We start from the raw sequence: 23,897 nt of genomic DNA, 5'->3' as shown, positions 1-23,897 counted from the left end.
GAAGTGTAGAAAATTGATAATATAAGGTAAATGTGTTCAGTAAAAGCCCAAGTCCCACAGCACTCATGATAATGGGAATTTCTCTGTTGTATTATGAATAAACATGTTTGTGTGAATGGCATTGAACTATTTTTAGAAAACTCTGGTGTTTGGAAGTGAGAAAATTAGAAATCAGTAATTTATTCACATAACATGAAGAATATGAAGTACTCCCCATCTGGCGTAAATAGTTCTCTTCCAAGAGTCCTGAAAGAATTGGCTGAGAAGATCTCTGGGCTACTGATGGTAAATTTAATGAGTTTGGGGACTCAGGGAATTCAAGAATATTGGATGAGCGTAGGTGTTAGAGTACTGGTTTGAAAAGAAAAGGGAAGCACCATTAACCAGGTAACTAGATTTTTATAAAAATCACAGCATTGGAGAGGATTTGAGAAGTCATTTAGCTCCCCCCCGCCCCAAGGCAACATGAGATTATGTAGAAACCAGGTTTGACAGTGTTTAATGTGTCTTAAAAGCTTCCTGTAGTGGAGATTCCCCAACTTCCCAATTAGTCTCAACTATCCCTCTTCTTTACACCCATAGGAGTAGTAAGGATTTTCCTGAAGTCTAACATAAAAGTCTTTTTATTGTAATTTTAATCCCTTCTTCCTTTATGGCCATTAACATAGAAAACAGATTATTCTCTTCTGCCTTAACGAGCCTTTTACACACTAGAAGATTGTTAGTGGATAGTCCTTCTAATTTAACCTCCAAGGTAAATGACTCCAGTGCACTCAGACCTTCCAGAGCACAGCCTTTCTAGACATCTCATCGTTCCTGTTGCGTTCCTGTGGCATCTTTGCAACTGATCCAGGTATTTTTTGAAGTAAGGCACTGAAAACTAGGCACAGTGCTGCCACTAAAGGCTTACAAGTGCTGAAGAGAGGAGAAGGTTTACTCTGTATAGTTTGCTGGCTACAATCCTGTTTGTTTATCGCAGTCAAACAGCATTGTTGATACTTTGTTTACTATATGATTTGCTGTGACTCCTATATACTTCCCTGGCAGAATTGTTATCTAGACAGGTGCTCCTCATCCTGTGTTACTGCAGCTCGTTAATCTTGCCTAAACCAGATAGCTGTTGCATGCAAAATAATGGAAATGCTGGAAAAGGATTAAATTGAAAAGTGTATAATGAATGCCAGTTAATTTGTTTTATGGAAAAGAGGCCTGGTCAAAAACACCAAGCATTTAAAATATTTTCCCCCTGTTGATTGCATGTTAATTGCCAAAGGTAACTTGCATATTGCATATGTCCCTCTTCTTTCGGTCTTCTTTAAGCAGACGAGCCACAGAGGTAGTATGTTTAGATTTTGTGAAGTATGACAAAATATCACAAAACGTTCTGACAGTAAAAGCTTACCAAAGTTTTTAGGAAATGGATTTAAAAAAACTGAGGTCCTTATAAGAAACCTTAAAATAGTTTTCAGTGACTGTTAAATCACAGAATTTGATATATTCCTTATACACCATTCAAAATTCTAATAGGTCAACATTTTTCATTAGTAACATGGAAATGAATATAAAACCAATAGCTGATGAAAGAGTAGTAAGTAAATAAAGAAAGAGGATGTGCAGACAGGGAACAGCCTTTATCACTTGGTAAAGGTCAGCCCTTAAAGTAAAACATTTTTTAATGTAAACAAAAGCATCTTTGTACACTGAAGAACAAAAATGCAACCTAAATGGAAAAATAATGATGAAAAGGAGTGATTCTGTAAAGGGCAGTGACACTGATAGACTAGTAACTGCCTGTGAGTGCAATGCTCTATTAAAAATAGGCTAATGTGACCTTGGATATATAAACAGGATATAAAAATAGGCGGGGTTCTTAATGTATATTGTTAGAAGGAATTATTTCAGAATACTGCAGGTGATCCTATTTTTAAAAATGAAAAAAGACCATAAAACCTGAAAAAAAAGTGCAGGCACTTCTGAAGAGAGCAACAACTCTCTTGGGGGCTGGAATTGAGAAGCTTTAGAAGCTCAGTGTGTTTCTCTTATAAATATAAACTGATGGCAGTCAATAAGTAGGTCCTCAGAGAAAACAAAAAAGACCATGCCAGTTTTGCCCGTTTCTGGGTATCACCTGTAATGACTGCCTGCCCTTCTGGAAGCCACTGAAATGTTCCATCTTTTATCTGGGCATCTTTTACCCAGTGCAGCAGGGGGACTCTGCACACAGGAAATATGTAGCTCCTGAGTGCATGGCGTGTGTTTGTGGGCGAAGCCACAGAGCAGACAAATAGAGCGAATGTGCTGCCAGGCTAAGCAGCAAATGCTCCCCACGCCCAACACAGGCACCTGGTAAGTCTCTGCCAGCCCAGAAGTTGTCTGCTGGGTGGGATGTGCTGGAGTGCGCTGGTCTGTGTCTTGCTAAGTTGTCTTCTTCTGAGTCTCGACATTTTTTCGTGGGTTTTTTCCACACTGGTATTTTTCTGCAGTTCCCCAAGTTACTAGTGTTGTCTTAAGAAAATAATGTCTGGGTCATTCTGTTTTCCTCACAAATCTTTGGCTTACCCACTGTAGAGGGAACAGTGAACTGTGTTGGTCCACAGTGAGCAGGTCAAGCTGGGTGATCTGATGGCCAATTCTGATGTCGGACTATGATTCAGTGAAGTTGGCTGAAATCCTCTATTCATTTTAAACTGTTAGGTCAGACTGTCTGGAGGTGTGTAGAGGAAGAAGAGGAGAAAAGAAACCGAAATGAATGTTTGGAAGGCTTCTTCCTTGGTTGTACAGACAAGACTGTAGAGTACATCTTCAGAACAGTATTTGGTATTAAATTAAAATTCCACATTGTCAGTCCTCAGTGCTCTGCACATCATAATTTTAAATAAAACAGTTCCCTCAGGACTGGGCAAAACCTCTGAAAAGATTAATTTCAATTGTAAAGTCTAATAATAGCAGTGTAAGATATGTCGAAAAAAAAGAAAACTGGAGCTCAATATGGCATAATGAGTTATAATAATGTAATATCTGTTAAAGCATGTGCTGGAAAACAAAGCTAAACACTGCTAAATTCTATGTATGAGCTGTGCAGTTACCTAAAACAAGAGGTTCACATAGCTGTATGTTTAAGTCTTTGTATTATTGTTGGGCAAGTGACAATATCCCTAGCTCAGTTGTTTAAGGAAGGACATGCAAGTGCTAAATCTAAGTTCTTTTTATCCAAAGAGATTTTTTAAAGGATGTTTGAGTTCATTTTGAATTGTGACATGACTTTGTAGTGGCAGATCTACACTCTCGCTCTTGTTCACTCTGCAAGTTTTACACCCTACATCACTCCAAAAAACTGGCTGCTACAAGTGGCAGTTGGATGTCAGAAATGTCAGTAACATTGCTGTAGTTGCAACCAATTTATTTATGCTTTTTTCATAAATATTAACCGCAGTAGTTCCAAACACACAGTTTTGCTTATCCTGGCAATTAATGGCTTATCCATAATGGCCACTTTGCATGAAGTCTCATTTAAGAGGAATAGGGCTTTTTATGGCATATAAGGGAGTATAAATAAGTAAGCACAGGGACAAGGGTCACTAAATATAGCTTTCTGGTTCCATAAACTTTTTTGGGAATTTTCTCGTGTTTTAAGCATCATAGGTATAGTGTCCACCAACTCTTTTTAGTCCCTTTGCATGTGAATTTCCAGTTCTTTAGAAACTTTAACTCTTCCACAGTCAGAGGAGAAGCGTTCATTCCTGTATGTAACTCAGACATATACATGCAGGCATTCCTCTTAGCCTGGAGTTTTTTTGGCAGAATGAATTTTCTGCCAAGGAACTGCGAGTTGGAAGCTTCTTGGCAGTGCAAATTTGTCTGCCATCAGGTCTGTGCTTCTGGGGCTAGTCTGCTTCTTAATTACCTCATTTAAAGATAGCTTGGGTATCTCTGTCCCACACTGAAGTCTATCATGTAGACATCTCCAAGTCACTGAAGTGTGCAAAGATTTTATTACTTTATCTGTGTCCTCCTTTGTATAGCCACCTCTGTTGATTTCACTGCTTTACTGGGGTTTCAGTTTCTTTGCCATAAACATAATGTTTGCTTGATCTGCCAGTATCTGCATGTTTTTGATTGATAATTATTTTACGTCTTGTAACATAAGTACTGTTGGGAAGATAGTCTTTTAATTTTTATGATTTTCATTTCTACTCTGAAGGTGATAGCACTCTAATTCTGGTTAGCAGTTGTTTGGTTGTTTGAATTCTCCAGTTTGAGGTTCTAGCAGATTTGGTGGGTATAGGTGAGCATATGTGAGCATAGAAAGTGCTTGATCTGTAAAACGTATCAAAAATTATATTTTAACAAAACTCAGTTATTTGATGGGGATCACTTGGTAAATGTATACAAGAAATATTATTTCATGGTTCAGCTAAATTTAAACTTAGCATACTTTCAGTGAAGAATTTACTCTAGTTTTAATTTTTTTTTTAATGTACAGCTTTGAGCTTTCAAGTAGTACTTGATTAATTTGGGCAAGGAATTAATTAATTCAGGCTCCACTGAAGAAATGAATTATTTTTCCTTCCTGTATTTTGGGGCTTGTTCCTTGGAAGTATTAGTTTTGAATACCTAGATTATGTTTATTAAATCATGGTCCTGCTACCACAAAAATTGTAAAACTGAAATGGCCCAAACGCTGTTTGTAGAAACAGTTAATTTCTGCCTGCAGATCCATAGGTTTAGCAGTAACATACCGTGGTTTTCATTTGATTATTTATTTAGTTATGTATTAAAGAATTAAAATATCATCAGAATAGCACTTGATAAGTAGCAAGATAAAACCTCATCTGACAACCAAATACATTTACAAATAGTCCATATTTGCTGGGTGAGAGAGGAGGAGAGGAGAGATGGGGAGGGGAAAACAAACTCCTAAGATGAACTGAAATATTCTCAGAAGGCAGCTGAGCATTTGGTCTTCTCTATGAAAAGGAGATGTCTCAACCCAGTAGCTTAATATTTTTGGAGGTGACAGATCTCCAGTACATTATAACTTTACATAGGAAACTGCTGCATCACAGGCCAAACAGGAAGACACTTTTCTGACTCTTCAACAAGAATATGGTAGCCTGATAAAAATAGAAAATACTATGACTGCCGTAAATCACAGCTTTGTAAGTAAGCAGAAGGCAGCAATAGTCCAGTGGGGACAGTGATTCCATTTTTTGGAAGTAAATTAGGGCTTGTAAAAAAATGTTGAATCTATCTTCAAGTTATTCACAAAGCTTCATAAACCGGTGAAGTGGTGAAGCAGTGGAGAGCAGAATGCTCCCCTTTGTTGAATATCCTTTTTAAAATGTCATTACTTTCTTCAAATAAATCATTAAACTTCTATTTGGTTAATGTTGAGCTTCTTACCTGACTGTAAATTCACTGATAAGACTATTTCAGTTTCTGGTTATAAGTCAATATACATTCAGATATAGAGGAACTCTGATTGTCACTAACCCAAATGACAAAGTAAGATGCTAGGTCAAGGTTCTTCTAATAAGCTGGCAAGTTCACGCAGTTTCCATGCCAATATGCCTTTTCTGTAAGGCAAAAAATATGACCTGGCTTCTGTTGCTGCTGCTATACTGCTTTATAGAAACACATTATAGATAGCTGTACATTGATTGTTTGGACAGATAAGAAGTGGAAGGTAGTGCATAACAGCATAAAACCCCCAAATGTATGGATAATGGTGTAATGTTCCAAACTAATAGCTTCATTTTTCTCCATCATTTAACCACCCAAAGAAGAACTGGAATTTGTGGGCTGTAAGGAGGACCTGAGTATTCAAAACACACTATTTTAATAATAGTTAATAATAGTTAATAATTATAATAAATTAAATAAACTGCCCTATGCAATGCTTAATTTTCAGTTTAAATCCTAGTTTACATTTCTTAAATTAGAGGGTCAGATCAAACAGTTCCATTAGAGGGCAGTAGTACATGTAGGTACAATATCTCATATCCTAAGTATTTAGTTTACAGTCAGCTTCCTTATCACTATGAGCTGTGTTCTGTATAATTTTTGCATTATTAGTGAAAGGAAGAGAAAAATGAAGCTAATGTTATTTAACATATTAAAATAATGCAGAAACATTTTGTAATAGACAAGTACAATAAAGCACATCCTGTCATATATTAAAAAAAACCAAAACGAAAATGGCAGAAATGATGCAAAATATATGTAGCAGCTTTCAACACTGATATTCCAGCTAAAATATCAACTGTAAAATTGTTAGTCTTTCTACATTCTTTCTGAATTATACAATTTATATATTGTAGAACTTTATTTCTGGGAAGTTTATGGGTTCTTTTAAAAGCATCTTACTTTTGAAACTCTGTTTTGCTTTATCTTGTTAGCTTTAATGCTTAAGTCCACGTGCAGACTTTCTAGATTTCCAGGCAAGGGATCACAGAAATATGCATGCTTATACAGGCACCTTGTAATGATTAAGTGTTGGTAGTGTGTTGTGATTTGGCAATGATTTCTGCAAAAGAGTTAGGTTTTGTATGAGTTATATCTTCTGAGACATTTGATAATGAAATGTAAGTCATGAAAGCCTAATTTTTATATTCTGCTTTTATTCATACTCCAACATTTTAATTGCTTTAATAGCTTTAAGTGGATGTACCTGGCTAATATGGCTAGTTCAGTTCATACCAGTTTAATACTTTACTACGTTGTATATGTCTAATCCAAGCAATACCACAAACATACCATTTCTTTTTCCATTTTCAGTTGTGTTACTTGATACTACAGCTGCCCTTGGAGAACTAGGATGGAAAACATTTCCTTTAAATGGGGTAAGTCACCATTTTGGTTTTATTGTTTTGGTTTTGGCATTCTGCCACTCTGGAAGTGAATGGCTATTATACCTGAGTGGATAACCTTGCAGTATAGACTTGTCAGAAAGATTTTAGTTGTTCTCAGGACTGGAGTAGCCTATGTTGTAAGTAGGAATAACAGGCACAAGGGTGACATGAATACACATTAGTATGCCCTTCTCTTGCTTTTCTAAGCATTAATAATCTTACTTTAAATCTGATTCTAACTGTTACACGTCATAAAGTTCTATATAAAAATTCCTGTGCTGGAGGAATGTGTTATGACTACATTTTTTGTGAAATAAAAGGAAAAATCAATTTTGATTTTATAACTTGCAACAAAACTTCAATAATTTAAGTGAGTATATGGACTTTAGCATGGGGTAAAATGGTATGAAATTAGCTATATCTGAAAAACATTATAAATGTGTTAATGTCATTAAACCAGTTTAAACAGTTAGAGAAAATATTTAAAGAGGTTTGGGGTTTTTCCTGCGCTGACCCTTCTAGATAAAAGTTTGCTCTTCCAGTTTAACCTCTTATGGGGGCTCCCTGTACTATTAGTACTGATTGCCATGAGGCACTTGACATTGCACACAGGGCTCCAGAGTGTTAGGTGTGTCTGGTATACTTGGAGAGGGTGTGGCCAGGTGAGCATGGGGAAGAGGAACGTTTTTACTCTCTGAAGTTCAACCATGAGTGCTTTGCCATTGGCTACACTTCCCAAACCCGCCTTTTCTTTCTACCCCCTAATGCATGTAGCAGAATATCAGAGGCATTTGTAGTTTAACTTTTTAATTAAGATACAGTATACTGGAGCATTTAACACCTATTGTATCAGCTTCTAGTTCTGATGTCACTGTACATATTAGCTGGCGTTATCTCTTAATTCTGTGCATGAGGCATATAATTACTTGCTTCTCTGAAATGAGCTCAGAAAAATACTGTTTTTCTGAGTGAAAAATTCTATTTCATTTTTAGTTATTTTGTTTCTTGTGATCTGTTCCAGAAGGAAGTAGAAATTGTCTATCCGCAGCACCTTAAAAATCCATTTTTATAAAATGCCTTCTGTGTCTCTGCCCTCAGGGATTTCAAGCAATGTGACATTTCTTAATCTCAGCCTATTTTCAACTTTATGGATTACTCTTTTTCAGGGTTTTCCAGTTCTTTGTATTCCTAGACATAATTTCAGTCTGTTACAGATACGTCTGTGTTTTGCATTTTGTATACAGTCTCACGCAATCTGAGTTATAATTCTGAAAGTTTTATTTCCTTCAGAAATCCTAGACAAAGCAAATACTGTCGTACACTATGATGAGAAAATACAGCGAGGAATTTTTGCTTTAGCAAAAAGCAAATACTGTTATATTCCATGATGAGAAAATACAGTGAGGAATTTTTTTTTCTAGCTTTGTGATGAGCTCAGTTGAATTGAACAGGGAGGCTGGTATTTCGAAAGCATACAAGATGTCATTTCAGTTATTCTGTAAATTCTTAAAAGCTTTAGTTACTCCAATAACAATAACCACAATATACAAACATAAAAAACCCTGCACTTAAAGTTGATTTAAAACATAGCTATTATATCTATTTTAGTTGGTCATATATACCCTTAACATTAGTTTTGCAGCATATTGAGGTTTTCAGGTGTTTTAGGACCTTTGCTGTGCTTTAAGAATTGGCAGCACTTACTGGAATACAAGGAGTTTAAATTTGAGCCAGTACTTGGGATTCAATTACCAGAGAATTTCCCAGATAAGTACAATTAGGTTTTTTTTTTAAAAGTAGGTAGAGTAAATATGTGGGAGAAAAGTGGTATGTAGCATGTGGAAAACATACAGGATAAGGCTTCCTGGGGCATAACATAGGCAGAAGAGGCTAGAGTGAAAACTGTGAGAGGAACTGGATAAATTAAGTATGGAGAGGGAGTTTAGAGAAGTGAGTGCGTACTGTTAACTCGGGAAGAAAGTATGTCTAAACCGTTGATGAATTAATCTAAGTTATAAATAGGATAAAGATTCATGTGCACTACAACAAAGAATTGTTTGAACAAACTTTTTGGGAAGTTGTACAGGTGAGAATACATGATTTGAAGAAGCATGATCCATTTAAAAAAGAGACTATAAGATATTGGTCGTGTACTGCAGGAGATGGCCGGATATGCTGACAAACAAGGTCCTCTATTTCTCACAGTGGGGTGAAGAAAATGCTTTAGGTCAACATTCCAGGAAAGGCTGCTGTAAGCAGTAGGACCTAGTGGCAATGCTGCACCTCTGAAACGGTGCAGAAAGAAGGAGCAAGCAAAAAACTGGAAATAAATAGTGGAGACAAGTGACTTATATGAAATGGGAGTTATTTGTCTCACTGAGAATTATGCAGAACTGCTGATTAAAATTTATGTTTGCTGATTTTTCAGAGTTAGTGCCATTCTGACAAATTTAATTGAAATATACCAAATGTAAATTTTGGTTTAGATATTTGATCATACTGAAAAATTGCATAAAGCTATTAAAATATAAAGAGTTACATTACTATGGCTTATAAAATATTAAAGATACTAAAGATAAAAACTGAACTGGAATGTATTTCTAAACTGTTTCTATTTAAGTTATTCTGGGATCCTGTACCTTACACAAAGGTAAGAAGAAAATTGAGCTTACAAGTGCTTCTGTAATTAACAGACTACAACATTTGTATGCTTCTTCATGTCACTTTTGTATGCAGTCTCTGAAACAAAAGGCCAGTGTTCATGTTAATTATTACTTGATTCTTATTAAAATGTAAGGCAAAATAATGCTTTTGCGGTTGGCTAATAACTCCTATTATACTTACGGATTTATGAAAGAACAGTAAAACTGTTGTCCTTCTAAATCTTGCACTAACATCAGAGATGTTGTTTTATGCCCACAGTGCTATCTAATCTGAGTTACTTATCTGTCCTCCTGTAATTCAGAATGTGGCATAATTATTGATGTGATTGAGATTATCATTGCAGAAATAAGAACCTATTTTGTCCCATGATGGGTACCTCAGCATTTTCCCTTATCCTGGAGGAGAATGACAGGTTTTGTTTTGTTTGTGCTTTTGATAGAGGTTTTTTTTTCAGATACTGTGTAAATCTTACATGGTACTTTAATCAAGCTTTTATTTTTTCCCAAAATAAGTGTGTGTGTTGTTTACATGTGTAATAAAAATGTCATTGACGTATGGTTACTGCTCTGATGAACATTTCTGAAGTTAGGAGGATGGGATGATAGGTTTTCTTGGGAGTGTGATGTTAACAGAAGTCATTAATTTACTGGCATACTCAGTCACAAAGAATGTTTCCATTAAATTAAATAGCAACTGAAATATTAATACTTGGGATTTGGGTAATATTGAGTATGCCTCAGAGATTTTAAAGAAACAGGCTAGGGTGAGGTAGGAGAAAAAATTAGGAGGTATTCTTTTGGAATTCGCAGAACCTTAACCTTCACCTCCCAGACTTTTTATTTATTGGAGTTTCATAACATAATGTTTGCAAGATTTCAGCAGTTTCAGTAACCTCTAGAGGTACCTACCCAAGCAAGTAAAGATACAACAGAGTAGTTTTGTATGTGGCATTTGTATGCAATCCCATCTTTTAGCTGCAAAGATGAGTCATGCACGACTGTGTTATCCATTCCTTGGTAATGTAATATGTGACTTTATTTTTTCATTTTCTTCCCAGTTATTTGTACAACCTTTCTGAAGCATGAGAATACAATAGTTTTTCTTACAAATGCCTTTTCTTTATTTGCTTGTCAGATTTTTCCTTGTATTTTGAACAGGTAATAAATTAAGTGCTTAGAGCTACAAAAATGCAGCATAAAACATTAATATCTTTGAGGTCAGTAGAATCAGCTTTTGTTGATTGAGTTCCAAGTTAGCTTCTCAGTGATGGGCTGTTTAAAATTTCTACTTTAATAACGGAACATCTGATACTTCCTCTGTTCTTTGGGCTATAGTTCAAAATGACTGATTGATTTATGGAAAAAACATGTGCTATGGAATGAAAGTAGATATTTACTCAACAAACTGTCACTCCATAACCTTGAAAATGCAGAGTAAGTTTCTTGGTTTGGTGGAAAAAATGGGAAGGAACCCCTTCGTAGGTTTCAAAAGAGGATGTGAATGTGAGCCTAGTGGGCAGCCCGCTTGAGTTCATATGGACAATTATCCAAGGTTCTAGCTGAAGTCGGTTCACTGACCTTGGGGACAGGATTATTTTTCTCAGGTTTTCTCACTACAGCCTATTGTGCTGTGACTGTTAGAAGGGAAGTTTTTTTTTCTAGGGGATTAAGCACTGTTTAAGTGGTTAAGAAGGTTTTGAAAATTAGGGAGGATGGGAAAATGCCTGAAAGCCTAACTTAAATGTAGAGGTCCACAACCTTCACTTATCCATTAGCAATAATACGGATAAAATAATGTACCTTGGGCAACTCCAGTTGTTGGGTTTTTTTCCTTCTGACTTCAATGTAACTTTTTTTAAAAAAATTGTTATATATTTCCCATTGCATTAAGTGATATTGTTTCCAGTTTTGGGCCCCCCAGTTTAAGAAGGACAAGGAACTGCTCGAGCAAGTCCAGCGGAGAGCTACCAAGATGATCAGGGGGCTGGAGCATCTCCCTTATGAGGAAAGGCTGAGAGACTTGGGTTTGTTCAGCTGGGAGAAGAGAAGACTGAGGGGGGATCTCATCAATACTCATAAATATCTAAAGGGTGGGCGTCAGGGTGATGGGACCGGACGCTTTTCAGTGGTGCCCAATGACAGGCCAAGGGGCAATGGGCAGAAACTGGAACACAGGAAGTTCCACCTGAATATGAGAAAAAAATTCTTTCCTGTGAGGGTGCTAGAGCAGTGGCACAGGCTGCCCAGGGAGGGTGTGGAGTCTCCTTCCCTGGAGACATTCAGACCCTGCCTGGACGCGGTCCTGTGCCCCCTGCTCTGGGTGTGTCTGCTCAAGCAGGGCGGTTGGACGAGATGATCTCCAGAGGTCCCTTCCAACCCCTACCAGTCTGTGATTCTGTAACACAATTTTGTGAGCAAAGTTTGCTCGTGAGAGATGGTTTGGAGACTATTGTCTTAAGGGCCTGTCTATTCCTGGTAAACTTCTACCATAAGTACTCCTACTTAGCTCTAACAATGCCTTATTCTGCACGAGCTAAATCTACATTGCAACTGTTAATTTGGAAGAAAGTGTTCTTATTGGAAGAAGAAAATCAATAATGAAAAAAATATTCTGCTTCTGTCATTAATCTAAATTCAAACTTGTGTGTAGCCACTTCATAGACTCCAAAAACAATTTAAAATTAGTGTAGTAGAAGGGCAAGGTGACTCATAACACAAGGCTGTGAGAAATTATTTACATGTGGAAGGGGCTTGTACAAGCTACCTTGACTTGTCATGGTAGGGAAAATGTATAGCCTCAGCAGTAAAGAGCCTACTAGAAGTGCTTTAAATTATTTGACAGCTGTGTGAGTGATGAAACTATTTTAATTCCAGTTCCTGCAGTTATTTTAACAGCTTCCTTGTCAATTGGTAATTTTCCTATTGATTTATCCACAGAAGTAATTCTGTTTTAAATATCTTTTTACTTTGGGGCATCTTTTAAGATTTTTAATAACTCTCACCAATATACAGTTATAGAGGGTTTTTTCCTGTTATGAGTTTGTTGAGACTGAACTTGTCAAAGCATTGATTTTTTTCCCCCTGCCCTCTCTGTTAAAGTAATTGTTTTACAGTATATGCATCAGTCAAGAATTCACTTTTTAGCTCCTCCTTAGCTAATCAGAAGACACTTCTATAGTTTATGTTAACATGTTTTTGAATGGCTTAGTACCCTTTGTCACCAGTACTCACTTATTAATTTTTTTTTATGTTGTAATCAGAGATGATACTGAGGTTTTCCCGTGCCAACTTGTAAACATTTCTTTCAATGTAGCTGCATCCATCTTCACCTTAATTTTTAAGTGATATCTCTGAAGGTGATTGGGCCAATATGTCTTGGAACATTCTTATACAATACTTCAGATTTTTAACTATGAATTTTCTGAAATTGAATGATTATTTTTTAGAATTCTCCTAATTTCTTTTGAAGTCACATAAAAACAAAACACTTCTAAAGAAAGAGAGAGAAGCTTAGGCCCATTCCTTTATTAAAACTATCAATAAACAAAGCAATTACCAAAAAAAGTAGAACTCTCCAATACAAAGTCATTGGATGTAGGAAGAATAGAAAACAGTGCTAAGAAAGTTGACTTAAAGAAAAGAACAAAGAAAGGCAGGCAGTAAGACTTCACTGTGTGATGTGATAATACAAGTATCATGTTCAGCTTTAGGCACAACACAAAATATAGTAAGAAGGAATTTAAGGTGGGGAAATGATAAAGGAGAGCAGAGCAAGTAACATGAAAGTGGTAAGAGATAGCAAGATGAGCAAGTAAAACATAAGCAAGTATCTGAGGTATAAGACTATGATGTGCGTAGTGAAATCAATAATACACAATCAGAAAGTGAGGTTAGTGCATTAAATATGCTCAGGTAGCAGTATGGCATCATAAGAAAAAGATAGGGAGTGTTGGGTAGATATGGTGATACTTGGTGTCCACAATTTAGTTCTGCATTTCATATTATCATGTTATCTGCAATCAGAGAACTACATTTTACAAAAGATAACAACAAATAAATAGTACATATTATAGCATGAAAGTAATGCAAATTCTTCTAACTGTAGTTCCCAGTCATTTGGATTTGTCTGTGAAATAGAAACCGGATAAGTTATGTGTACTTGTAAACATATAGATTTGCATATCCACATGGCTACTACAATATCAATTTTATAGATGACTATGATTGGAATATTTCATGTAGCAGTGTGAATTACAATATAATCAGTACTTCTAATCTCCACCTTTAATACTGTCACTATTAGAACTCAATAGATGTTTAAATTCTTTATGACCAGAACGAAAAATTCATCAGAGTGCCCTTATATCAGAGGCTGTAAGATTTCAGCCTCGCCATTGCATTTACTCAGTAACAAGTATTTCACTGAAGTAGATCTTTTTAAAAGACATCAAGAAACCATATTTTCCTGTGGTAATTTATTCCATTAATTAAGTAGATCACTATTTAAAAAAGGGTTCCTACTGTCAGAGTCTTCCTTCTCAGCTTCATACTGTATCTAAATTGATGAAATCCTTTGTTGCTCCTCCTCCTACTTCACTGAAGTTCATATCATGTGGCTTTTCTTTTTGCAAATATGGACACAGGTATGTGGTGTTCACAGTCCATTTCGTGAGTTTCTACAGTTACAAATCATCATGCCACTTTACTATTCTCCTGTGTAAACATCAAAGGGATTCCACTAGGCTTTCTCACTACAGCAATAATATTGGGAGCTCATGTTCAGTTGATTCTCACTGTGATTCATAATTGTCTTCTAGAACTGCAGTTTTATACCACATAGTAATCTATCCGTTAGGTAAAAGTGGTATTCCCGCTCTTAGATATGTGAATATACATCATCCTCCAGTGGGTGTTCCTGGACAAAATATTTATGTCACCCTATGTGACTTTTGTGTTCTAAATGTTTACCAAACAACTTGTCTTTGAAAGGTCTGATTAGAAAAAAACTTCAGTGTTTTATTTTTGATAGCTAATATATGATATTTATGATGCTTGATGCTATATGACTATATGATCCATGCTAATACTTCCTAGTCTCTGTAATCTGTGCTTGAATATTGTGAACTGCTTTTAATCATGCATCACATGATACCCAGTCTAATGACTGAAAAAGGTCACAACATGTTACATTCACTAAACCATCTTTATAAACCTAGCTTAAGGTCAGGCTTTGTGGGGTGAGTAAGATACTGTAGGGCATTTAAAACCAGAATTAAGAAATCTAATCGTATTTATCGGTTCCTAGTCTGTTCTGTCGTTGGAGAACTGTGACTCTGTGAACAAAGCATAATAGTTCAAAGACATCCTCTGCTTCTTTAATGTCATACTGTGGTGGGCTTGCCCCAGCCAGCAGCTAAGCCTCCATCCAGTCGCTTGCTCATTCCCACCCAGCAGGATGGGGGGTTGAATCGGAAGGGCAAAAACTTGTGGGTCAAGATAAAGATAGTTTAGTAAGTGGGGGGAAAAAAAGTGATGTGAAGGCACTTACTCACCACCTCCCACCAGCAGACCGACGCCCAGCCAGTCTCCAAGCAAAATCTACCACCCCCACCCTCCCCAGCATGTTATTGCTGAACATGGCATTTTATGAGATGGAACATCCTTTTGGTTAGTGTCAGCTGTCCAGCCTGTGTCCCCTCCCCATCTCTTTCCCACCCTTAGCCCACCCCTTGACAGGGCAAAGTGAAGAACAGAGGTGGCCTTGGTGTTGTGCAAGCACTTTTCAGCAGCAGCTAAAACACTGGTGCGTTATCAGCGCTGTTTTAGTCACCAGCCTAAAACACAGCACCATATGGACACCTATGAAGAAAACTAACTCTATCGCAGCCAGATCAGAAAACATATTTAAAATTAAAGTTGTGTGAAAGTTAACAGGAAAAAATGTCAATACCACCAAGAGACATGTATCTGAAGGTGTTTCACCTTTATTCCAAGAAAATAGCTCTGAAGAGTCTGTGGAACAGAGAACTGCAGCCATGTGGGTAGGTGTTGCAGAAGTAGCAAGAAGCAAAGTTTTAACTAAGAAGTAAGGATGTTTTTGAGAAAAAAATGCATGCAAAAGTGTAAATTCTTCCCTCTATTGAAGCAGTTCAACTGCAGTGAAGATATGTAGTTACATCTATGAAGGCTCACCAGCAGGAATTCAGAGGTGTCACAGAGGCTGTGGTTTTAATATCAAGTTTAATAGAAGGTAGGGATTTAGCTGTCAGAGCATTTAACAGGGATGAAGGAAAAAGAAGGAAGCTAATCAGATTTTTACACAACATGGGAAATTTATGGAGCTGATGTTAAGAAAAATATTTGAAATCACGTATTTGAGCTGTAATTTGGACATAATCAGACACCATGCTCTGCAATGCGGTGTTTAGAATCCTTTTGATGGTCAAGAGGTGTTGTCTGAGGAAAAAGTTGAGGAGAGTTTTTGCGATTCATTTCCATTGGAGGGACTAAACAATTAGGTATATCCAAGATCTAGTTGAATGTCTAGGAAATCTTTGCTAGAGGAATTACTATTGCTCCTATGAGATGACCTGCCTGCGGAAGTCAAGTTTCCACGTTTCTTTTAGGAGATGTTTCTTTTGGGAGCATCTCTTAGAACCTAAAAGGTTTTCTCGGAAACTCTATGTTGCTGGGACTGTCAATCTCTGAGTAATTTGGTGCATTCCTCAGTTTTTGTTTTCACCTGTATTTCCTATTAAAATGGCAAAAATCTTTATTTGTCTGCATATGTAACCTGAAAAGGCTGGCCACAGAATGAGCTGTGACTGTGCTGGGAATTTGAGGAGTTATTGCGTGGATACCAGCTTACCAGAGCATGTTCCATCTGAAATGGTTAAATTCACAAAGTGTGCCAGGCACTGTAAAGAAGAGATATTTGTCATCCTCATTTTTTTGTACATACATTTGGGCGGTATCCTGATTATTTTTCATTTGGTTTTGTGTGAAACATCTAATTGTAGATTCTCCAGGGATATCTATTGGCAAAATACACCGTTGTGTGTTGGGCCCATTTGTGCTTGCCACTGTGCAGTCACAGATCTAAAGCATTCATAGCCTAAACAATGAGTTACAAATTGCTGTAAATTAAAAAAAAAACCACTTGTAGGACAGTAGAATGCTCAACCAAAAGCAACTTGTTGTATTTTTAATGTATTAGTAGTAAGTCTGAACTTTGGTAGTAATGTTGCATATACTTCTTGCTTTATTTTTCCATTCGTGTTTAATTTAGATGGTGTTGTATATAAATGTATTCCTAATAAAGGCAGAATTTCCTGTACATAGCTGGAACTATGGGCCATCTACAAAGCAGAAGCATTTTTCTTACTGCTTTTCTGGTAGGATGACCTCTTACTAAGTTGTCAAGCTAGGAGCTTGTCGTCTCCATGTCATCCTCCATCAGATTCAAATATTTAACATCAAATGTACCAAGGGGGGCAAAATCCACGCTGAATCCACATAGCTGAAATTCAAGTGTATCAACTTTATAATTAAATGATATGACCTTTAATGAGTTGGACTCTTTGTTGCCCAAGATAAAACTTCCCTAACTCGCTCCTCATACCAAATACTCTTTGCTTTCTTGCTTGACCATAGGCTTTCATGACCATTAAGGTCTCTGTTGATTTTTTGTTTTTTCTTTAAATCACTTTTGAGTAGCATCAGGAACATAATAAGGAAAAAGGAGACAAAGGATGCAGTCTTGCAGTCTTTGAGGGAGAGAGGTGCTATTTAAAATAACAACCTTTTTTTTGATAATGAAGTTTGGTTATACGTTGGTTAGAAGCAGTTCATGCACTCAGTGACCAGAAACCGCAAACAGCAAATGTAAAATTATTTACTTAATTTTCTTAGGATACTGATTTTTAATGTATCTTGTGTAATGCATATTCTTTAGTTATAATGCACAAAGAAAACTGATTATTTTTTGGTGTATGTTGCATACTATAGAGCAAAGTAGGGCACAGAGTGGCAGTAGTAGTATTTATGTTTTCTTTAACGTTTCTCATTGTAGGTATGAGAAAGACTATAAATAGTGGAGCACAGTAAACCTTTAACATTTCCTGTTGTGCAGCCCCATGAAATGTATGCTAAATCCTTTATTGTTTTTTCAAAAATACATTGGTAGAAAGTTAAAATAAACCAGAGTACCATACATGGGTTGCATATTTATGTTCTCAGTGCATGAAAAAATAGCTTTTAAGTCTTTGTAGGTTTCACATTTATATCTTGCATTCAGAAGTTTACTATATCTTGCCTTGCCGAAAAGGGCAGTAAGAAAAAAGTATAAATTAGTGAAAATTAACACATTCTTGTCTTTTTTTTTTCTGTAGAGGGGGAATAATATTTTGAGAAGGAAACATACTATGTTGAGGGAGGAAGAATGATTCATTTAAAGTGCGTGGAGTATATTTTAAGCAGTGTCGAATTACTGAATCTTTATAGTTTCTGCCAACACGTAAATACTCTGAAATTCAAAAAACCTCACTCACATCTGCTCCCAATTAAATATAATATTGTTCTGTTATAATTCAGCATTCACTGTGCACACACATGGAGCTATGAGGAAAATCAAATTGAATATTGCCTTCATTACAAAATCATGGAAAAGAAAGGACAAAAGGAAAGTGGAAGAAAAGCAATATTTATGGCAATACCAGGTGCATACTGAACATCTCTTTATCTGAACCACTGTATTTTTAGAGACTAAGAACCACTGTACTGAACTCATGAGAAATTCCTGTGTGCCTAGGATATGGTCTCATAAATGCTTAAGTAGTTGATAAATATCTAGGTGTTCTGAAAAGCAATCTCTCTGGATTTTTAAAAAGCCACAAAAGTATTTTTTTTTCCATGACAAAAAGGTAGAAGTGGCAGCAGCAAAAGACGCCCCATTGTCTCAGGACCAGTTGCTGCTTTTACTCATACATTCGGTTCAGTAATTGAGGGAAACTCTAGCAAACTGCTGGTTTCTTTTTATCATTTTTAGTGAGAAGAATAATTTATTTTCTAGAAGTGGATCTTCTACGTAAAATGAAAATGGAAACCTTTACTTAGAATTAACAGAAAGTTAAAAACAAAAAAAAATCCCCGCCTTTACTTTTGAACCTTTTACGGGTTTTTTAATGTATTGAATTAATTTTTGAAGTTACAGAAACGTAACTGATTTATCAAGAAATCTACAAGCTTGAAGCATTCTCTAAGCTGCTTTCAAATACTTAAGCACACATAGTTCCCTTTGCAAATTGCAGTAAATCATTTATGTTCTGATGGTACTTTAAATTATGATATGTAACATGGGTACCAATAGCTTTAACAGTTGTAAGGATGGAAAGATTGTATACAAACAGTTTTTCTGGTCTGCTGGAATTCTCACCAAGTGGATCTTAGTATGGCAATTAGGAACAGTTTGGGGCACAATTAAATACCACTCTACTTCCCAGTGTTTTCCCTTGTGGTGCTGAGAAAAACTTTTCCATCCATGCACAAACTTTTCACCCCATGCAACACTACTGGCTTGGGGAAGAGTGGTTGGAAAGCTGCCCAGCAGAGAAGGACCTGGGGGTGCTGGCTGACAGTCGGCTGAACATGAGCCAGCAGTCTGTCCAGGAGGGCAAGAAGGCCAACAGCATCCAGGCTTGTATCAGGAATAGCGTGGCCAGCAGGAGCAGGGAGGTGATCGTGCCCCTGTACTCAGCACTGGTGAGGCTGCACCTTGAGTACTGTGTTCAGTTTTGGGCCCCTCAGTACAAGAAGGACATCGAGTTGCTGGAGCGTGTCCAGAGAAGGGCAACGAAGCTGGAGAACAAGTCTTATGAGGAGCAGCTGAGGGAACTGGGGTTGATTAGTCTGGAGGAGGCTGAGGGGAGACCTTATCACTCTCTACAACTACCTGAAAGGAGGCTGTAGCGAGGTGGGTGTTGGTCTCTTCTCCCAGGTAACAAGCGATAGGATGAGAGGAAATGGCCTGAAGCTGCACCGTGGGAGGTTTAGATTGGATATTAGGAAAATTTCTTTACTGAAAGAGTGGTCAGGCACTGGAAGAGGCTGCCCAGAGAGATGGTGGAGTCACCATCCCTGGAGGTATTTAAAAGACATGTAGACATGGCCCTTCAGGGCATGGTTTAGGAGGCATGGTGGTGTTGGGTTGACGTTTGGACTTGATGATCCTAGAGGTCTTTTCCAGCCTTAATTATTCTGTGATTCTATGATTTTATTATTCTTTTTGAGATAGTGTGGGTCAAGAAGGACTCTATCACTACTACAATTTTGATATTATCTGCAATCTTAATGTTAGTTGCAGACCTCAAGGGCTTATTACATTTGGTTTTCTTCCATGTAGGTAGGTACAGTTTTCTGCCTGCTTGTCCTTGCTGTTTCTTTGTCTCTATTTTATCTTCTGCCAAAAGGGTTCCTGTTTTACCAGCTTCCTCAGTGACATGTCCTTCCTTGTCCGTGAATTCATGCTAAAAACTCAAGTAGATGTAGGCTATGACTCACTAACTAAAAGATGGCCAAGAAGCATTTGCTAATGGAGTACTCCTAGACTGTGCCCACTCCTTGCCTATTGACCTCCTCCTTGCTGCTCTTAGTGATCTCACTTGCTGCCTCTAAGACAAGTCTTCCATGAACTCAGGGCTTAGATGAGAACTTGGCCCTCTTACAAACATTGGAGTAGTAAAACTAGGCCTGAGATTACTGAAAAATTTACTCCAGCTGAACTGAAAACATAGAGTTGAAGGAATTCTTCTCTGCTTTGCTCTCTCTGCTAGTAGATGTCTGTCTCTAAACTTCTAGTACAGTGCTTGAGCTTGAAAACTCTTCTCTGAGGAACAGTTAACATTTAAAGTGTGCAGCAATTGCTAGTCCAAGATACAAAGAATTGAAAACTTCATATTTAAGAAGAGACACTTTACACAGTAATTTGCACACATGATTTAATGTGCGTACCCTGCAAAGGGATCCGAGCAAGTACAGAAGTCTTTACAATATGGATTATGTATTTATGTAAGCAGTCATAGCAGAATTGGATACTCTTCGCATAATCCTAATAAGCTACTTCAAAAAGTGGAAAATAGATAGTTGTAGCTTTGTTTATTGACTGCTAATAAGGAAACGGAATTATTTTTAGTAATCACAATTCTGTGAAGAACAAAATAGAAAGAAACCCAGTAGAAAATCCAGGTGTTTAAGAATAATAATTATAACTATATTTCAGATTTAAGAGGATAATCCTCCTTTATTGTATTTAATCAAAAGAATCCCTTCCTAAGAGTTTGAAACATAATACATGAATTGCAGAAATAAATTGAAAGATCACAGGTGCTGTTGAGATGTAGAACAACATTTGAAGAGCACAGGTGCTCTAGCTGATGTTTTGTTTTGTTGAGACAAGCATATAACCTTGAAATGAACAGAAGTGGATGGTCTCACTTGGCAAAATGGTACAGATTTCATTTTGTATATCTGGAGGCTTGATGATCCTGTGGGGATTTTTTAGAAACAACCAAAAGTTTTCCAGTCAACACACTGAGAAAATATGAAGGAGGAGGTGAACCTGCCTCTGGGTATCTTAATGTTGGGGGAGGATCTTATCAGCCAGTTCTATTTAAAAAAATATAGACCAATAAAGACTCCGAAACAAGGCTATCACTAAATGGAACAAATATGTACAAATTCCACTAGCAGCAGTTATTCCAACAAGCCTATTAATGTTTCATTGGAATTGACTAGTAGTGTTAAAAAACTGGGCAATGTTAAATTAGCAGACAAACAGCTGAGTTATGTGATGATATGCTTAATATGGCCTTATTCAGTGATTTCTCTGCATGTCTGTTAGTACTTTTTGTCAGCTTTCCATACTATAAGGAATACTCCCAATTTCTTAATTTTTCTTAAGGAAGAGCTCAAACATTTTGTTTTCCTCTTAGCTAACTGATACATAGATATTCTTGCATTACGCTTATGACTAGTAAGTCATGAAGTGGTGAGCATTAGACATGTAATTTACACCATAAAATTTGGCCAGTAATGTTCAGTTTACTGTACCATAGATATTACTGTACACTCATGTTGGCTCCTGGTATATCAGAAGAATGCTACTAATAATTTTATATCAAAATAGTTTAAAAGGCTGATAGAGTTCATTATTAACACTAGCATAACTAAGGAGATTGCTTTGGTTCCCTGTTTCATGTAGGATAGCTGAGGGAATTGACTTTAGGTCCCTGATTCTTGCCATGATGATTAAGGGGATTTGTTTAAACACCCCATTTCATGTGGTATAGCTGCTATAAAAGGATTAGGTTTGGATTCCACTTTCACGTGGGAAATCTAAGGGGATTAGCCTTAGCTTTTCATTCCATGACACAATAACTAATGGCAATTGCTTTTGCTGCCCATGTGGTAGCATCAAGGTTTTTCTTGCCTTTTCTGTTCTTGGTCTAGTTTCTTTTCCTCTGTTCTTACTGCCCAAAGTAATTTTGCTGCAAGCTTTCTGCCCTGCAATTAGAAGGCCCATGGCCCATACTGAATTTTTATCCATTAAGTGAAATTCATGAGAAGTAATGAAATTCCATGTGGTGTTGTTCTCTTCTTCATTGAAACTCAAATGTTATTATTTCTTTGCATAAAATCAAGTGTAGGAATTGCCATAACCAATCACACTGCTGATCCATCTAATGCAGTATTTGATTTCTGACAATAAATATGACCATGAGCTTCAGCTGTAGATGAAGTACTCAGCGACTATTTTCACCGTCCATTGGAGCAGAACTGCAGAGATTCTTGAGCATGTCCAGTGAAGGTATCCTTTGAGCCACAAGTAGTACAACCAGTTCAGTGTGGCACCAAATCCAAGCCAAAATGCACTCTGGAAGGGCAGGATTTGTTAGCTGGGGAGCAAAACCCTAGGCTTCAGTGATCTCAGAAACTCTCCTGTGTTTCTCAACAGTGTTCCTTCTGTGAATATACCAGTTCCAGCAGAAAAAGGTCTGAGGCCTTTGTACCAAATTGCGTTGTGCAGTTAGCACAAATTAATATTTTCAAACCACTTAGAAGAAAATGAGATGGCTATATGTAAATTTAAAACAGGTACTTCATGCACAGCTAATGAATTTTTGTCTATGCTGTTAAATAAACCAAGATCTGTGCCCTGGCTTTGAAGCAGGTGTTTCCACAAAGCCATTTTAAATACTAGCTCTTATCTGAGTCTCTGTCTAGCAGGTGAGCAGGTTTTAGCCTGTAAAACCAGAAAGTAAGGAGCTTCTTTCTTTGACAGTCTATTTCTATATCTTTTTTTATTGTTATTTATTTGTGTAGTGGAAGTGCTTAAAAACTTAGGTTTTTTTCTTGCTAAAGTGCTTTAACATGTACGTAACTTAAAGGTATAGTTATTTCTTTTGAAGTGGTGTGCTTCAAGTTAAAAAAGTGTTTAAATTCTGTGACGGGCTGGCCTTGTATATCTGTATTGTGCCAGAATATGTATGTATGTAAGCAATCAGAAAAAAACCAGATGTTGGCTTTTAGTTTAATAACCATTAGCTCACTACAGGCCTCATCCATACCACTTGCTGGAAGCAGTGCCTGTCTGACATGCACTGTCTAGATGCACCATGCCCAGAAAATATCTAGGGGAGCTGCTAGTTGGCAAAGACCAAAGACACACTGGAGGCCCTGCTGAAAATATGGGTGACAGTGCATGAGTATTCGAGCCTACCGTCCTAGCCCTATCTACTATATTAGAACAGACATAGCCTTAGGGACAGTATTCTTAAGAGAATACTTGCCAAAACATATTCTGTTTTCCAATTTTAGTCCTCCACAATGGAATACAGAAGAACTATTTCAGCAGCTACTTGCTGCCTTTATTAGCTGTCAGCTCAAAAGCCAGTTATTTCTATTATTTGTGTGGTCATTTCAGTCTTACACATACAGTCACGATTGTATATGAACATGAGAGACTTGCAAATAGACATACACTCCTCTAGGACTATGTGTGCTTAGATATGGTCTACTGACTTGTACAATTAACTGTTTTGAGATTACAGAGCATTCTCGAATTTCTTTTGCACTTTGTGCAGCTCGGTAGAACTCAGTGTTTGAATTTGTCCCTTCAGTGCCCTAACTCAGCTTTAAATTTCCAAGGCTCTTTTGCTGTGACATTTTTCACTTTGCCTCTTAAAAATAAAATTCAACAAAAGAATTAGCAAAGAAAGCTGACTATGTATGAAATCCTGCACATTTCTGAAGAGAAAAAAGGAAAATGCAATGGAAAAGTTCTTCCAGAAATACTAACCTGCTAAGTACTGTATATCTTGAGCCTTTT

General features: G+C 37.0%; 1 protein-coding gene across 3 annotated transcripts in view; it reads left to right on the top strand.

Annotated features, from left to right (window-relative positions):
• Positions 1–23,897, top strand: part of EPHA6 (EPH receptor A6) — a 518,343-nt gene that overhangs the window by 30,850 nt on the left and 463,596 nt on the right. For all 3 annotated transcript variants that reach the window (XM_075103359.1, XM_075103349.1, XM_075103369.1), the window contains exon 2: positions 6,778–6,842. In XM_075103359.1, the coding sequence (XP_074959460.1) occupies positions 6,778–6,842 (65 nt within the window). The remainder of the gene's footprint in view (positions 1–6,777; positions 6,843–23,897) is intronic.

This window comes from Phalacrocorax aristotelis, chromosome 1 (assembly GCF_949628215.1).
Source record: "Phalacrocorax aristotelis chromosome 1, bGulAri2.1, whole genome shotgun sequence".
NCBI lineage: Eukaryota > Metazoa > Chordata > Aves > Suliformes > Phalacrocoracidae > Phalacrocorax > Phalacrocorax aristotelis.
The sequence above is the reverse complement of the archived record's forward strand: the minus strand, read 5'-3'. Positions and strand labels throughout refer to the sequence as shown.